Source organism: Phocoena phocoena, chromosome 5, assembly GCF_963924675.1.
Source record: "Phocoena phocoena chromosome 5, mPhoPho1.1, whole genome shotgun sequence".
Classification (NCBI taxonomy): domain Eukaryota; kingdom Metazoa; phylum Chordata; class Mammalia; order Artiodactyla; family Phocoenidae; genus Phocoena; species Phocoena phocoena.
Genome location: NC_089223.1, coordinates 10,665,902 through 10,679,393, shown reverse-complemented (window position 1 = coordinate 10,679,393; position 13,492 = coordinate 10,665,902). Strand labels below are relative to the sequence as shown.

General features: G+C 35.6%; 1 protein-coding gene across 1 annotated transcript in view; it reads right to left on the bottom strand.

Annotated features, from left to right (window-relative positions):
• Nucleotides 1–318: 318 nt before the first annotated feature.
• The window catches only part of CCSER1 (coiled-coil serine rich protein 1), a 1,266,496-nt gene continuing 1,253,322 nt past the window's right edge, over nt 319–13,492 (bottom strand). The window contains exon 10 of the mRNA XM_065877863.1: nt 319–804. Coding sequence (XP_065733935.1) covers nt 319–804 — 486 coding nt within the window. The remainder of the gene's footprint in view (nt 805–13,492) is intronic.

The window sequence follows — 13,492 nt, the reverse complement described above, 5'->3', positions numbered from 1 at the left end:
GAGTGCTATTTGATATTATCTTCTGAAACTTCAATGCATATCAGTGACTGATAAAAATAAAAGATAAATAAATTATGGCCTGTATATAAACCAGCAAGATGGTCTCATTTATTATACATATATATAATAAAGTCTCCAAAGCTATTAAACCTAATTCAATTAACATGCTTGAACCCTCATTCTAAAAAAAAAGTAAAGTTCTTTGTTTATAACTAAAAATAAAAAGTAATAAAAAATATATGAAAATTTAAACATGAGCTATGCACGAGAAACACTAACCGTCTTATCCTACCCAGAGACAGGAATGGGGTGATTTAATTACCCATCCTGCTGGCCTAGAGCCTGCAGCTCAGTTGTGTGTAAATTGTGATGGAGGAAAACATTCTTTCTGCTGTACATGTGTAAAGAGATTGGCCCTCTTGGCGGTTGTCCAAACCTGCCTGTAAAGGTTGAATGCTGTCGGGCCACAGCAGCTTGGTCCTTTGGTTTCTCTGAGAACGTGGAGAGCCCTTCGGTCTTAGCTATTGGTTTCAGAGAGTTCTGCCCTACAGTGGCCCGTATATTCTGGGTGACCTCTGACGTGAGGGTTTCGTAAGTTCCTCTGGAGTGTTTGATAACTTCCACTAGTTCCTTGTCCTTCAAAAAATTGCTTAAACATAGACTGGAGAGCTGACAGGTCTTGCTTTTGTAGGGGCTTGTCTGGTCCGCTGCTGAGTATCTAAAACGGTCCTCGGTGGGAGTATGCATTGCTTTTCTGTCCCTTGTGCTGAGACTTTGGTTCACAATTCGATTTCGATATGTAGCCTGAGGTAAAGACATGGGAAAGAAAAGATGTCTTTAAAAAATACGTTCATAGCACACACATCAGAGTGTTGCTTTTGCATTTGTGTCCAAAACCGTAAGTTTTCAACAAGGCTTAAAAAATATCAATAGAATTATTTTCTCTTTTCCATGAGATTATATTTACCAGTGCAATTCTACTGTAAAGAGTGGTTAAATGAGTAATTTACTCTAAAAGGCATTTATTAGAATACTTTTTTAAAGAGCAGTTTTAAGTTGGCAACACAGTTGAGAGGAAGGTACAGAAATTTCTCATAGACCTGCCTCCACACATTGGCTTGATAGCTCATTTCTTTTCAGAGTTGAATTAAAAGGCATTTTGAAATGTGTTTATCTAATTTCCTAAGTTTGAATTCTATAATTTTCTCTGAGAATACATGTTATTTTAATAAGTAGTGAACATCTATATATGAATCTATACATTTTTGTTGGATTTAATATGCTATATTTACTTGAGTGTACGCTCAGAGAGTTTTAGAATGATCAGTATCATGAGTTGTATCAGCCAAGTTGTAACCCAGAAATTTAAGGAAGTAAAAAAGAAGTCACTCCAATGACCTACAGAGAACAACAGGGCACTTAAAAGAAATTTCAGCGTTTAGACTTTTGGATGCACTTTATTAATCAAAATCAGGTCCATGAGTGTAGGCCCATCTGCTTTCTCACAAGAAGTTTATACTCTAATTACAGGAGCAAGACATAGCTTATTGAATCATGTTGTGGAGGAAGCAAAGATTACAAACTGGCACCAGAATTCCTCTTGAAGAGAGCACTGTCTTGGTTTAGAAAAATACATTGAGATAGAAACTAACTAGTTGGCTTATTGCTCTGGTGGCAAAAAACGAAGGATTTATTGTTGTTACAAAGAAGGAGGAAAAAAGGGAAGAGAAAGAGGTAAGAGAGGAGAATAGAGCACATGGCAGTAGGCTAGTACAAAGTGTGAAGGGCCAATGAAAATTTCTGTGTACCTGACATCTATATGGCGTAGTTTTTAAATACCCAACTTTTCATTGTTTGTTCCCTAGAAAACCATTTCTCCAAACCTGGTCTCTACTTCGAGCCCTAATTTACTTACCTGGCATCATCACTTTGACTAATTAACATTCCTAATCTGCCATAAAACAAAACCAAAAAAATAAACTTGATTTTGAGTCTGCAACCTATTCTTCCCCAAATACCCTCCTTCTCACTAATGGTACCACTATCAGGCCAACATCTATAAATCACCTGTGCTTTCTCTTTTTCCTCACATACCTTTAAATCAAGTCCTTGCTGATGTACTGCAAATAGGCAACCTCAAGTTGTCTACTTCTCCTATCTCCAATCTAAACCTCCTGACCCAATTCTCTGGTACATATTAAGCATTTGATAAATATTTGATGAAAAATAGCTTATCCGCTTGAGATAATATATTTATTGAGTGTGTATTATATGCCAAGCATTTTTCTAATGCCCTTTTTATCCCTCACAAGAGTCTCTTGAGGTAGCTTCTATTAGTCCCATTACACAGGCTAGAAAACAGAACACAGTGAGTTTGTACTCTACAGATAGTGTAAGATAGACAGTCTGCTTGATTAACCACTGATTCATTCTGCCTCCCAGTATTCCCATGGGAATATTTCTAAAATGTATCACATTTTTCTAAAATAAAGTACATGCAGAACCATACTGTAACTTAAATTGAGACTTCGAGATTATCATTACTGAGATGAATGTCCCCAATTTTCTGTAAAACTAAGTTCTATTAGGGGATATCTTTAGGGTGTCTTTATACTCAGTGACTTCAGATTGAGATATTTTGCTAACCATGTGTTTTCTTTCTTTAAATTGTCTTAATGTCTGTAGTAAGCTGCCATTCTAGTTTTTAATTTGTGCTTACATATGTCAGACCCTCTCCATTACTTCTAATTTGCCATTTTAACTCTTCCCTTGATTTGCAGTAGAGATAGTAAGGCTGGTTACCTGTTTGTATGAAAGAAGCATTGTATGACTTACAGAAGGTGTTTCAGGGACTTTCTTGGCAGTAAAAGAAATGGGCTAGGTATTTGGACCTACTTAGAAATGTGAGATTTTCTTTTCTTTTCATCTTTGTGACTTTACTTCTATAAGATGCTTACTTAACTGTTGAATCAGTTATTGAAAGATCCTCAAACACTATGCCTAATATCACATCCAAATGTCAGAAACATCATGGGTATAAAATACTCTGAGAAAAAAATTCATTTCAGAACAAAAGAGCCATTGGTAAATTCATCTTGATAATAAACCTTTCTATTCTATTTATATACATGCTACCTAGGAAAGCTGAGGAGATGAGTGTAAACTTCATTTCCATTACTTTAACATTAGATTTGGGGAAATGTTCATCATTTTCTTTATGTGATCATTTTAACCCTCCTGGGATATATTACATTAAATTGAATATAGTTTTAATAAGACATTGAAAGGGATCAAATGACTCAATCCCACAGGCAGACTCAGTGTTCTCTGGTATAACATCTGATCCTACAAGGTACATATGCATCTACTATAAAAAGGAACAAAATGAAATGGTCTATTTTTTTAAATGCATATTTAAATCACCCATTCCTGTTTGTTCAGCATAGTTTGCTTTTAACATCTTAGACTTTTCCTTTTTTTTTTTTTTTAGTTCTTTGTGATGTTCATCATTAAGTCTAGGGCTCACAGTGTACATGGGTGATTGCATAGCACATGGGGCTAATGGCATGGATTTGGGATCAGACAAATAAAGGTTCCTTTGCTGATTTGATAAATATTTATTGACCTCTACTGAGAGCAAGGTGCTATATTATGTGATAGGAAATAGTATTGTTCATAAGAGAACCAGCTCTTGCATTTAGGCAGCTTGAGGTCTAACGAGAGAATCACCCAGAATCAGACAATTTCTAGCTAAGTGACCATGGCAAGTTAATTACTCTTCCCAAATCTCCAATTTCCTCATCTGGGAAACGAAAATTTACATTCATACCTGTATCTACATACAGGATTATATTTAAGACTTAATGAACTGCTGCGTATAAAATGCCTAATATTATACCTGAAGAATAGTTATCTTGATGACAGCAACAATAAGTATAGTAACAAAATAAAGTGAATACACCTAGAAGTTTCTCTGATAGATGCTTGCTTCATCCTTTAGAAGTAAAACCACTTTGAATACTTCTATCTCAACTTAAAAAAGCACAGTAATTTACTCCAGAATACTTGAGTAATTTTACATTTATTTTTATGGTTTGGTTCCCTAGAACAGATTCTGAGATGAATATTTGAGACAATAAACAAAAGTTCACTAGAGTGTATTCTCAAGTCAACATCCATGGGGTAATGAAGAAAGCAGTGTCTGTCAGAGGGAGAAGTTAGACTCTATGCCATTAAACTATCTATCTCAGATAATCACACAGGGAAATCGGAAGCTGGGATGACTCCTCAGAATTGTCCCCAAGTTAGGCAAGTGGTTGGGAGCCTTATACTCTTATATCAACAAGTTATTGGACATTGGCAATATCTGGGAAGGGGGTGTAACCATGAATGAACAGGCTTTTTTTTTTTTGGTAAAGGAACTTACTTGAATACTATCAGCTGCCAACTTTTTTACCAACTGGGAAAATGAAGGCTTTAGTTGTGAAAATGTGTGTGTGTGTGTGTGAGTGTATATGTGTGTGATTGGGGTGGGGGAGGAGAGAACTTGGGAGCACACCACAGCATCCACCACACTCATTATCCTACTTATGTACCTAATATATTAGGGGATAATTTGGCATAATGGAAAGAACACTGAACTTTGGGCCAAAGACTCTAATCTTGCCTGTGCTGCTATCAAACTGTGTGAACTTTGATGAAGAAATTAATTTCTCTGGGCTTCATTTATGAGTCTATTGAAAGAGATGAGAAAAATAGAAGATAAAAATTAGATCTTGAAGAAACTCTAACATTTATTCAATTATCTTCCAGTTCTAAAAGTCTACATTCAAATATGTATTTAATTCTATATAGACAAATATAGGAAAGATCCCTTTGATTCAAAATATAAAAATATATTTTTGCATATATATACATATATATATATATATATATACACACACAAAATTTGTATTTGGTTACAGTAGTCCAGAGAGAAATAATTTTTTCATCATGCTGCTAATTGACGTTAATTCCTTCTGAAGCTCTTGACATCACTTCCCCAGAGGGAACTTTCAGTGCATATACCTAGCCACATCTTTCTTAAAGCTGGAATTAAATTTCCACAAACTAATATAATTATGTTAGTTTTTAGACAATTTAGTTGTCAATTATTTTTTTTATTTTTTATAAATTTATTTATTTATTTTTGGCTGTGTTAGGTCTTCGTTTCTGTGCGAGGGCTTTCTCTAGTTGCAGCAAGCAGGAGCCACTCTTCACTGCAGCGTGTGGGCCTTTCACTGTCGCGGCCTCTCGTTGCAGGGCACAGGCTCCAGATGCGCAGGCTCAGTAGTTGTGGCTTGCAGGCTCCAGACGCGCAGGCTCAGTAGTGGTGGCTCACAGGCCTAGTTGCTCCACGGCATCTGGGATCTTCCCAGACCAGGGTTCAAACCCGTGTCCCCTGCATTGGCAGGCAGATTCTCAACCACTGTGCCACCAGGGAAGCCCCTCAAACAGTTATTTTATTACTTATCCTTTGGGTTCCTAGTAGAGGATGAATGGATGGCAAATTTAGTGATTAATCAGTCAAAACTGAAGATTATAATAAAATCAGTTCTTCCCTATAATTATTTTTCCTCTCATTTCTTCACTGGAGTATATAATCTGCATTTCATTGAATTCAGGATGAATGATTTTAAAACATTATTATTTTACATACCACTATGAAGGAAAAAACAAACAAAGCTTATGATGCTAATTAAAAACAGGGCTTCCCTGGTGGCGCAGTGGTTGGGAATCTGCCTGCTAATGCCGGGGACACGGGTTCGAGCCCTGGTCTGGGAGGATCCCACATGCCGCGGAGCATCTAGGCCCGTGAGCCACAACTACTGAGCCTGCGCTTCTGGAGCCTGTGCTCTGCAATAAGAGAGGCCGCGATAGTGAGAGGCCCGCGCACCGCGATGAAGAGTGGTCCCCGCTTGCCACAACTAGAGAAAGTCCTTGCACAGAAACGAAGACCCAACATAGCAAAAATAAATAAATTAATAAACTCCTACCCCCAACATCTTCTAAAACAAACAAACAGAAACAAATAAAAACCACATTCCTTCCTTACCAGTGGTGTGACTCATTCATCAGTCACACCAGCCTCTCATTCAAATTTCTTCTGTCTTCACTTCTTTCTTAGGTTTGATAGTATTTTTGCATTTGTCTCAATGATACAGCTTCATGTACGTGTGAGTATATTCCTTCTTTTGATTTCATAAAGCATTTGGTTTTTAATTTAGAAGAGAATATGGAATTGAAGGCAATGCAAGTACAAATTTTTTTTCATTAATATCAAAGTTATACTCTTTCTTTCTTTCCTTGGCTTTCCACATACAAAATAACATTTGCTATAATACCAAATCATAGTAAAAGCTTTTTGAAAATATTCTTATTGGTAACTCACCACATGTAGTGCTAATACTGCATATAACTCAATCGAAGAAAGGACAATATGAAACTGTGATAAAATCCACACAGAGCAATGTAAAAACACTGCAACTGCAACACGGTTGAAAACATTGATTGTAAGATTTATCCTGATTTTAGGGGTTTTATTACATTTAAAAATTGTCTTATAGCTGATGCAAAGAATATATACAGTAATCAGGCCAGTGTGCATAGCCCAGTTTTCATTAAGGCAGGGTGACATGATAGAATTAATGAGGAGGAGAGCAATGTTTCAGTCACTGCTTAATGAATTTCATAATGTTTTTCTGAACTCTATTTCGTGTGTGTGAACTATACTGGTAATTGCCAAAAATGTTATCAGGCAACAACTTCCTAGTTTCTTATATAGATTAAAATTTAGCACATGATTGATTATTTTATTTGATTTTAAGATATATTTTCCTGCAAATGTTCTCCACTTAACCAAAAACACTATTGTTTTACAACTAGAATTGTTCCTAAAGGAAAAGAAATACTTGAAGCAATTTCCAATAGCTAGTAGAAAAAAAATGGTATTACATTAGAAAAATGGCTAATATTAAATAGTATTTTAACAAATTATGAAGATTACTGAAAATAACATTATAATTTGAATTTAAGTAAGAGATGTATATGAAATTATGTTAAAGTGAGCCAGAATTACCAGGAGAAGCTAAGTAGTAACTCTTGGGTAATTCGTACTGAGAAGAAACATGCCTCCTGCATAAGGTTTATGGTTTCTTACTAACGAGCCTCTAGATCAAGTAAGTAGAACATAAAATGCAGAATACTGTATGTTTTATGTTCAAGAATAGACACTTTGACCCATACTTACTTCTACACCCAAGCCAACGAAAATAGAAGTTTCGTAAGGGCAGGGACATTGCCTGTCTTGTTTAACGCTGAATCCACTCCTCCCAACAGTACCTGGCATTTACCAGTAGCTCCTTAATATTTATATAGTCCAGAGAAGAATCTACTACCATGTTTTTTCCCCTTACTGATATAGCTTATCTAATATGAAATGTTCTTTCTCTAGACATTTTTATCTCATTGATGAGTTGATTACTCTGATCTATATGGATTGATATACTACCTGGATTTTTTTTTTTTTTTTTTACACACACACTGTATTTTATTTTTACAAGAAATAAATAGACTGACACCAAGCATTGTAAATGCATGACCACAACAAAAGCAACAATGATTGCAATTACCAAACACGAAACACACTCATACTGTGTTATAATATTGACATTCAGTCCAGTAATCCTCCACTGTAACAGCTCCTTTATTTTGCAGTGAAAATTGATTTGTACATTTTTTGCCTCTGAGTACTTGTGGGATTTTTTTTGTTTTTCAGACAAAGTCACAAGAATTATAATCATCCTCATCAGTTCACTCAGTCCCACGTAATTAATTTTTTTTATCTTGATCTTTTGTTAGCACTTTTTTTTTTTTTTTAAACATCTTTATTGGGGTATAATTGCTTTACAATGGTGTGTTAGTTTCTGCTTTATAACAAAGTGAATCAGCTATACATATACATATGTTCCCATATGTCTTCCCTCTTGCGTCTCCCTCCCTCCCACTCTCCCCATCCCACACTTCCAGGCTGTCACAAAGCACCGAGCTAATATCCCTGTGCCTTGCGGCTTTTTGTTAGCACTTTTATGAATTCATCAGTTTTCCATTAGACTTCTGAAAATGCTTATTCATTCAGTTCAGCAGTATAGTCAGTTACCAGAAACCTGTACTTGTCAGAGTCTTTTCCATGAATTCCTTGAAGATGAAACCCTTTTATAGGAACATATTTGCAAAAGCATCAGAGTACACCGAGGAATGTCTGTAAATGACAAAAGACTTAAAAATGACCACAGTTAAAGATTTGATGAAAGTTCATAATAATGTAATTGACAAGGAAATTTAGTTATTTCTGAGATATACATTTAAAGTAATAACTAGAATTATGACTTATAACATCATACCAGAACATATAAGATTTTTAGAAATTTCATGTAATGTCGGAAACATTTATATTAACATATTTCCATACAAATAACCCAAAGAAAGGTTTGTTTGTTTGTTTGATGACTAATAAGAACCTGCAGTATAAAAAAACAATTTTATACATATCAGTGTATACATGTCAATCCCAATTGCCCAATTCAGCACACCACCATCCCCACCCCACCGCAGTTTTCCCACTTTGGTGTCCATACATTTGTTCTCTACATCTGTGTCTCAACTTCTGCCCTGCAAACTGGTTCATCTGTACCATTTTTCGAGGTTTCACATACATACGTTAATATATGATATTTGTTATTCTCTTTCCGACTTACTTCACTCTGTATGACAGTCTCTAGATCCATCCACGTCTCAACAAATGACTCAGTTTCGTTCCTTTTTATGGCTGAGTAATATTCCATTGTATATATGTACCACAACTTCTTTATCCATTCATCTGTTGATGGGCATTTAGGTTGCTTCCATGACCTGGCTATTGTAAATAGTGCTGCAATGAACACTGGGGTGCATGTGTCTTTTTGAATTATGGTTTTCTCTGGGTATATGCCCAGTAGTAGGATTGCTGGATCATATGGTAATTCTATTTTTAGTTTTTTAAGGAACCTCCATACTGTTGTCCATAGTGGCTGTATCAATTTACATTTCCACCAACAGTGCAAAAGGGTTCATTTTCTCCATATCCTCTCTAGCAATTGTTTGTAAATTTTCTGATGATGCCCATTCTAACTGGTGTGAGGTGATACCTCATTTTAGTTTTGATTTGCATTTCTCTAATAATTAGTGATGTTGAGCAGCTTTTCATGTGCTTCTTGGCCATCTGTATGTCTTCTTTGGAGAAATGTCTATTTAGGTCTTCTGCCCATTTTTGGATTGGGTTGTTTGTTTCTTTAACATTGAGCTGCATGAGCTGTTTATATGTTTGGAGATTAATCCTTGTCCACTGATTCGTTTGCAAATATTTTCTCCCATTCTGAGAGTTGTCTTTTCGTCTTGTTTATGGTTTCCTTTGCTGTGCAAAAGCTTTGACGTTTCATTAGGTCTCATTTGTTTATTTTTGTTTTTATTTCCATTACTCTAGGAGGTGGATCAAAAAAGATCTTGCTGTGATTTATGTCAAAGAGTGTTCTTCCTATGTTTTCCTCTAAGAGTTTTATAGTGTCCGGTCTTACATTTAGGTCTCAAATCCATTTTAAGTTTATTTTTGTGTATGGTGTTAGGGAGTGTTCTAATTTCATTCTTTTACATGTAGCTGTCCACCTTTCCCAGCACCACTAATTGAAGAGGCTGTCTTTTCTATGTATATCTTTGCCTCCTTTGTCATAGATTAGTTGACCATAGGTGCATGGGTTTATCTCTGGGCTTTCTATCTTGTTCCATTGATCTATGTTTCTGTTTTTGTGCCAGTATCATATTGTCTTGATGACTATAGCTTTGTAGTATAGTGTGAAGTCAGGGAGTCTGATTCCTCAGGTCCGTGTTTTTCCCTCAAGACTGCTTTGGCTAGTTGGAGTCTTTTGTGTCTACATACAAATTTTAAGATGATTTGTTCTAGTTCCATAAAATATGCCATTGGTAATTTGATAGGGATTGCATTGAATCTGTAGATTGCTTTGGGTAGTATAGTCACTTTCACGATATTGATTCTTCCAATCCAAGAACATGGTATATCTCTCCATCTGTTGGTATCATCTTTAATTTCTTTCATCAGTGACTTATAGTTTTCTGCATACAGGTCTTTTGTCTCCCTAGGTAGGTTTATTCCAAGGTATTTTATTCTTTTTGTTGTAGTGGTAAACTAGAATTGTTCCTAAAGGAAAAGAAATACTTGAAGCAATTTCTAATTGTCCAGGGAGTGTTTCCATAATTTCTCTTTCAGATTTTTCATCATTAGTATATAGGAATGCCAGAGATTTCTGTGCATTAATTTTGTATCCTGCAACTTTACCCAATTCATTGATTAGCTCTAGTAGTTTTCTGGTGGCATCTTTAGGATTCTCTATGTATAGTATCGTGTTATCTGCAAACAGTGACAACTTTACTTCTTCTTTTCCAATTTGTATTCCTTTTATTTCTTTTTCTTCTCTGATTACCATGGCTAGGACTTCCAAAACTATGTTGAATAATAGTGGTGAGAGTGGACATCCTTGTCTCGTTCCTGATCTTAGAGGAAATGCTTTCAGTTTTTCACCATTGAGAATGATGTTTGCTGTGGGTTTGTTGTATATGGCCTTTATTATGTTGATGTAGGTTCCCTCTATGCCCACTTTCTGGAGAGTTTTTTTATCATAAATGGGTGTTAAATTTCGTCAAAAGCTTTTTCTGCATCTATTGATATGATCATATGGTTTTTCTTCTTCAGTTTGTTAATGTGGTGTATCACATTGATTGATCTGCATATATTGAAGAATCCTTGCATCCCTGGGATAAATCCCACTTGAACATGGTATATGATCCTTTTAATGTGTTGTTGGATTCTGTTTGCTAGTATTTTGTTGAGGATTTTTGCATCTATATTCATCAGTGATATTGGCCTGTAGTTTTCTTTTTTTTGTAATATCTTTGTCTCGTTTTGGTATCAGGGTGATGATGGGTTCATAGAATGAGTTTGGGAGTGCTCCTTCCTCTGCAATTTTTTTGGAAGAGTTTGAGAAGGATGGGTGTTAGCTCTTCTCTAAATGTTTGATAGAATTCACCTGTGAAGCCATCTGGTCCTGGACTTTTGTTTGTGGGAAGATTTTTAATCACAGTTTCAGTTTCATTACTTGTGATTGGTCTGTTCATAGTTTCTGTTTCTTCTGGTTCAGTCTTGGAAGGTTATACCTTTCTAAGAATTTGTCCATTTCTTCCAGGTTGTCCGTTTTATTTGCATAGAGTTGCTTGTAGTAGTCTCTTAGGATGCTCTGTATTTCTTTGGTGTCTGTTGTAACTTCTCCTTTTTCATTTCTAATGTTATTGATTTGAGTCCTCTCCCTCTTTTTCTTGATGAGTCTGGCTAATGGTTTACCAATTTTGTTTATCTTCTCAAAGTACCAGCTTTTAGTTTTATTGATCTTTGCTGTTGTTTTCTTTGTTTCTATTTCATTTATTTCTGCTCTGATCTTTATGATTTCTTTCCTTCTACCAACTTTGGGTTTTGTTTGTTCTTCTTTCTCTAATTTCTTTAGGTGTAAGGTTAGATTGTTTATTGAGATTTTTCTTGTTTTTTGAGGTAGGCTTGTATAGCTATAAACTTCCCTCTTAGAACTGCTTTTGCTGCATCCCATAGGTTTTGGATCATCGTGTTTTCATTGTCATATGTCTCCAGGTATTTTTTGATTTCCTCTTTGAATTCTTCAGTGATCTCTTGGTTATTTAGTAACATACTGTTTAGCCTCCATGTATTTGTTTTTTTTATGCTTTTTCCCCTGTAATTCAATTCTAATCTCATAGTGTTGTGGTAAGAAAAGATGCTTGATATGATTTCAATTTTCTTAAATTTACTAAGGCTTGATTTGTGACCCAAGATGTGATCCATCCTGGAAAATGTTCCATGTACACTTGAGAAGAAAATGTAATCTGCTGTTTTTGGATGGAATGTCCTATGAATATCAATTAAATCTATCTGGTCTATTGTGTCATTTAAAGCTTGTGTTTCCTTATTAATTTTCTGTCTGGATGATCTGTCCATTGGTGTAAGTGAGGTGTTAAAGTCCCCCACTCTTACTGTGTTACTGTCGATTACCTCTTTTATAGCTGTTAGCAGTTGCCTTATGTATTGAGGTACTCCTATGTTGGGTGCATATATATTTATAATTGTTATATCTTCTTCTTGGATTGATCCCTTGATCATTATGTAATGTCCTTCATTGTCTCTTGTAACATTCCTTATTTTCAAGTCTATTTTGTCTGATATGAGTATTGCTACTCCAGCTTTCTTTTGATTTCCATTTGCATGGAATTTCTTTTTCCATCCCCTCACTTTCAGTCTGTATGTGTCCCTAGATCTGAAGTAGGTCTCTTGTAGACAGCATATATATGCGTGCTGTTTTTGTATCCATTCAGCAAGCCTGTGTTTTTTGGTTGGAGCATTTAATCCATTCATGTTTAAGGTAATTATCGATATGTATGTTCCTATGACCATTTTCTTAATTGTTTTGGGTTTGTTTTTGTAGGTCCTTTTCTTGTCTTGTGTTTCCCACGTAGAGAAGTTCCTTTAGCATTTGTTGTAGAGCTGGTTTGGTGGTGCTGAGTTCTCTTAGCTTTTCCTTGTCTGTAAAGCTTTTGATTTATCTGTGAAATCTGAATGAGATGCTTGCCGGGAACATTAATCTTGGTTGTACGTTCTTCCGTTCTTCCCTTTCATCACTTTAAGTATATCTTGCCGCTCCCTTCTGGTTTGTAGAGTTTCTTCTGAGAAATCAGTTAACCTTATGGGAGTTCCCTTGTATATTATTTTTTGTTTTTCCCTTGCTGCTTTCAATAATTATTCTTTGTCTTTAATTTTTGCAAATTTGATTACTATGTGTCTTGGTATGTTTCTCCTTGAGTTTATCCTGTATGGGACTGTCTGTGCTTCCTGGACTTGGGTGGCTATTTCCTTTCCCATGGTAGGGAACTTTTTGACTATCATCTCTTCAAATATTTTCTCAGGTCCTTTGTCTCTCTATCTTCTCCTTCTGGGACCCCTATAATGCAAATGTTGTTGCGTTTAATGTTGTCCCAGAGGTCTCTTAGGCTGTCTTCATTTCTTTTCATTCTTTTTATTCTGTTCTGCAGCAGTGAATTCCACCATTCTGTCTTCCAAGTCACTTATCGGTTCTTCTGCCTCAGTTATTCTGCTATGGATTCCTTCTAGTGTAGTTTCCATTTCAGTTATTGTATTGTTCATCTCTGTTTGTTTGTTCTTTAATTCTTCTATGTGTTTGTTAAACATTTCTTGCATCTTCTCGATCTTTGCCTCCATTCTTTTTCCGAGGTCCTGGATCATCTCTACTATCATTATTCTGAGTTCTTTTTCTGGAAGGTTGCCTAT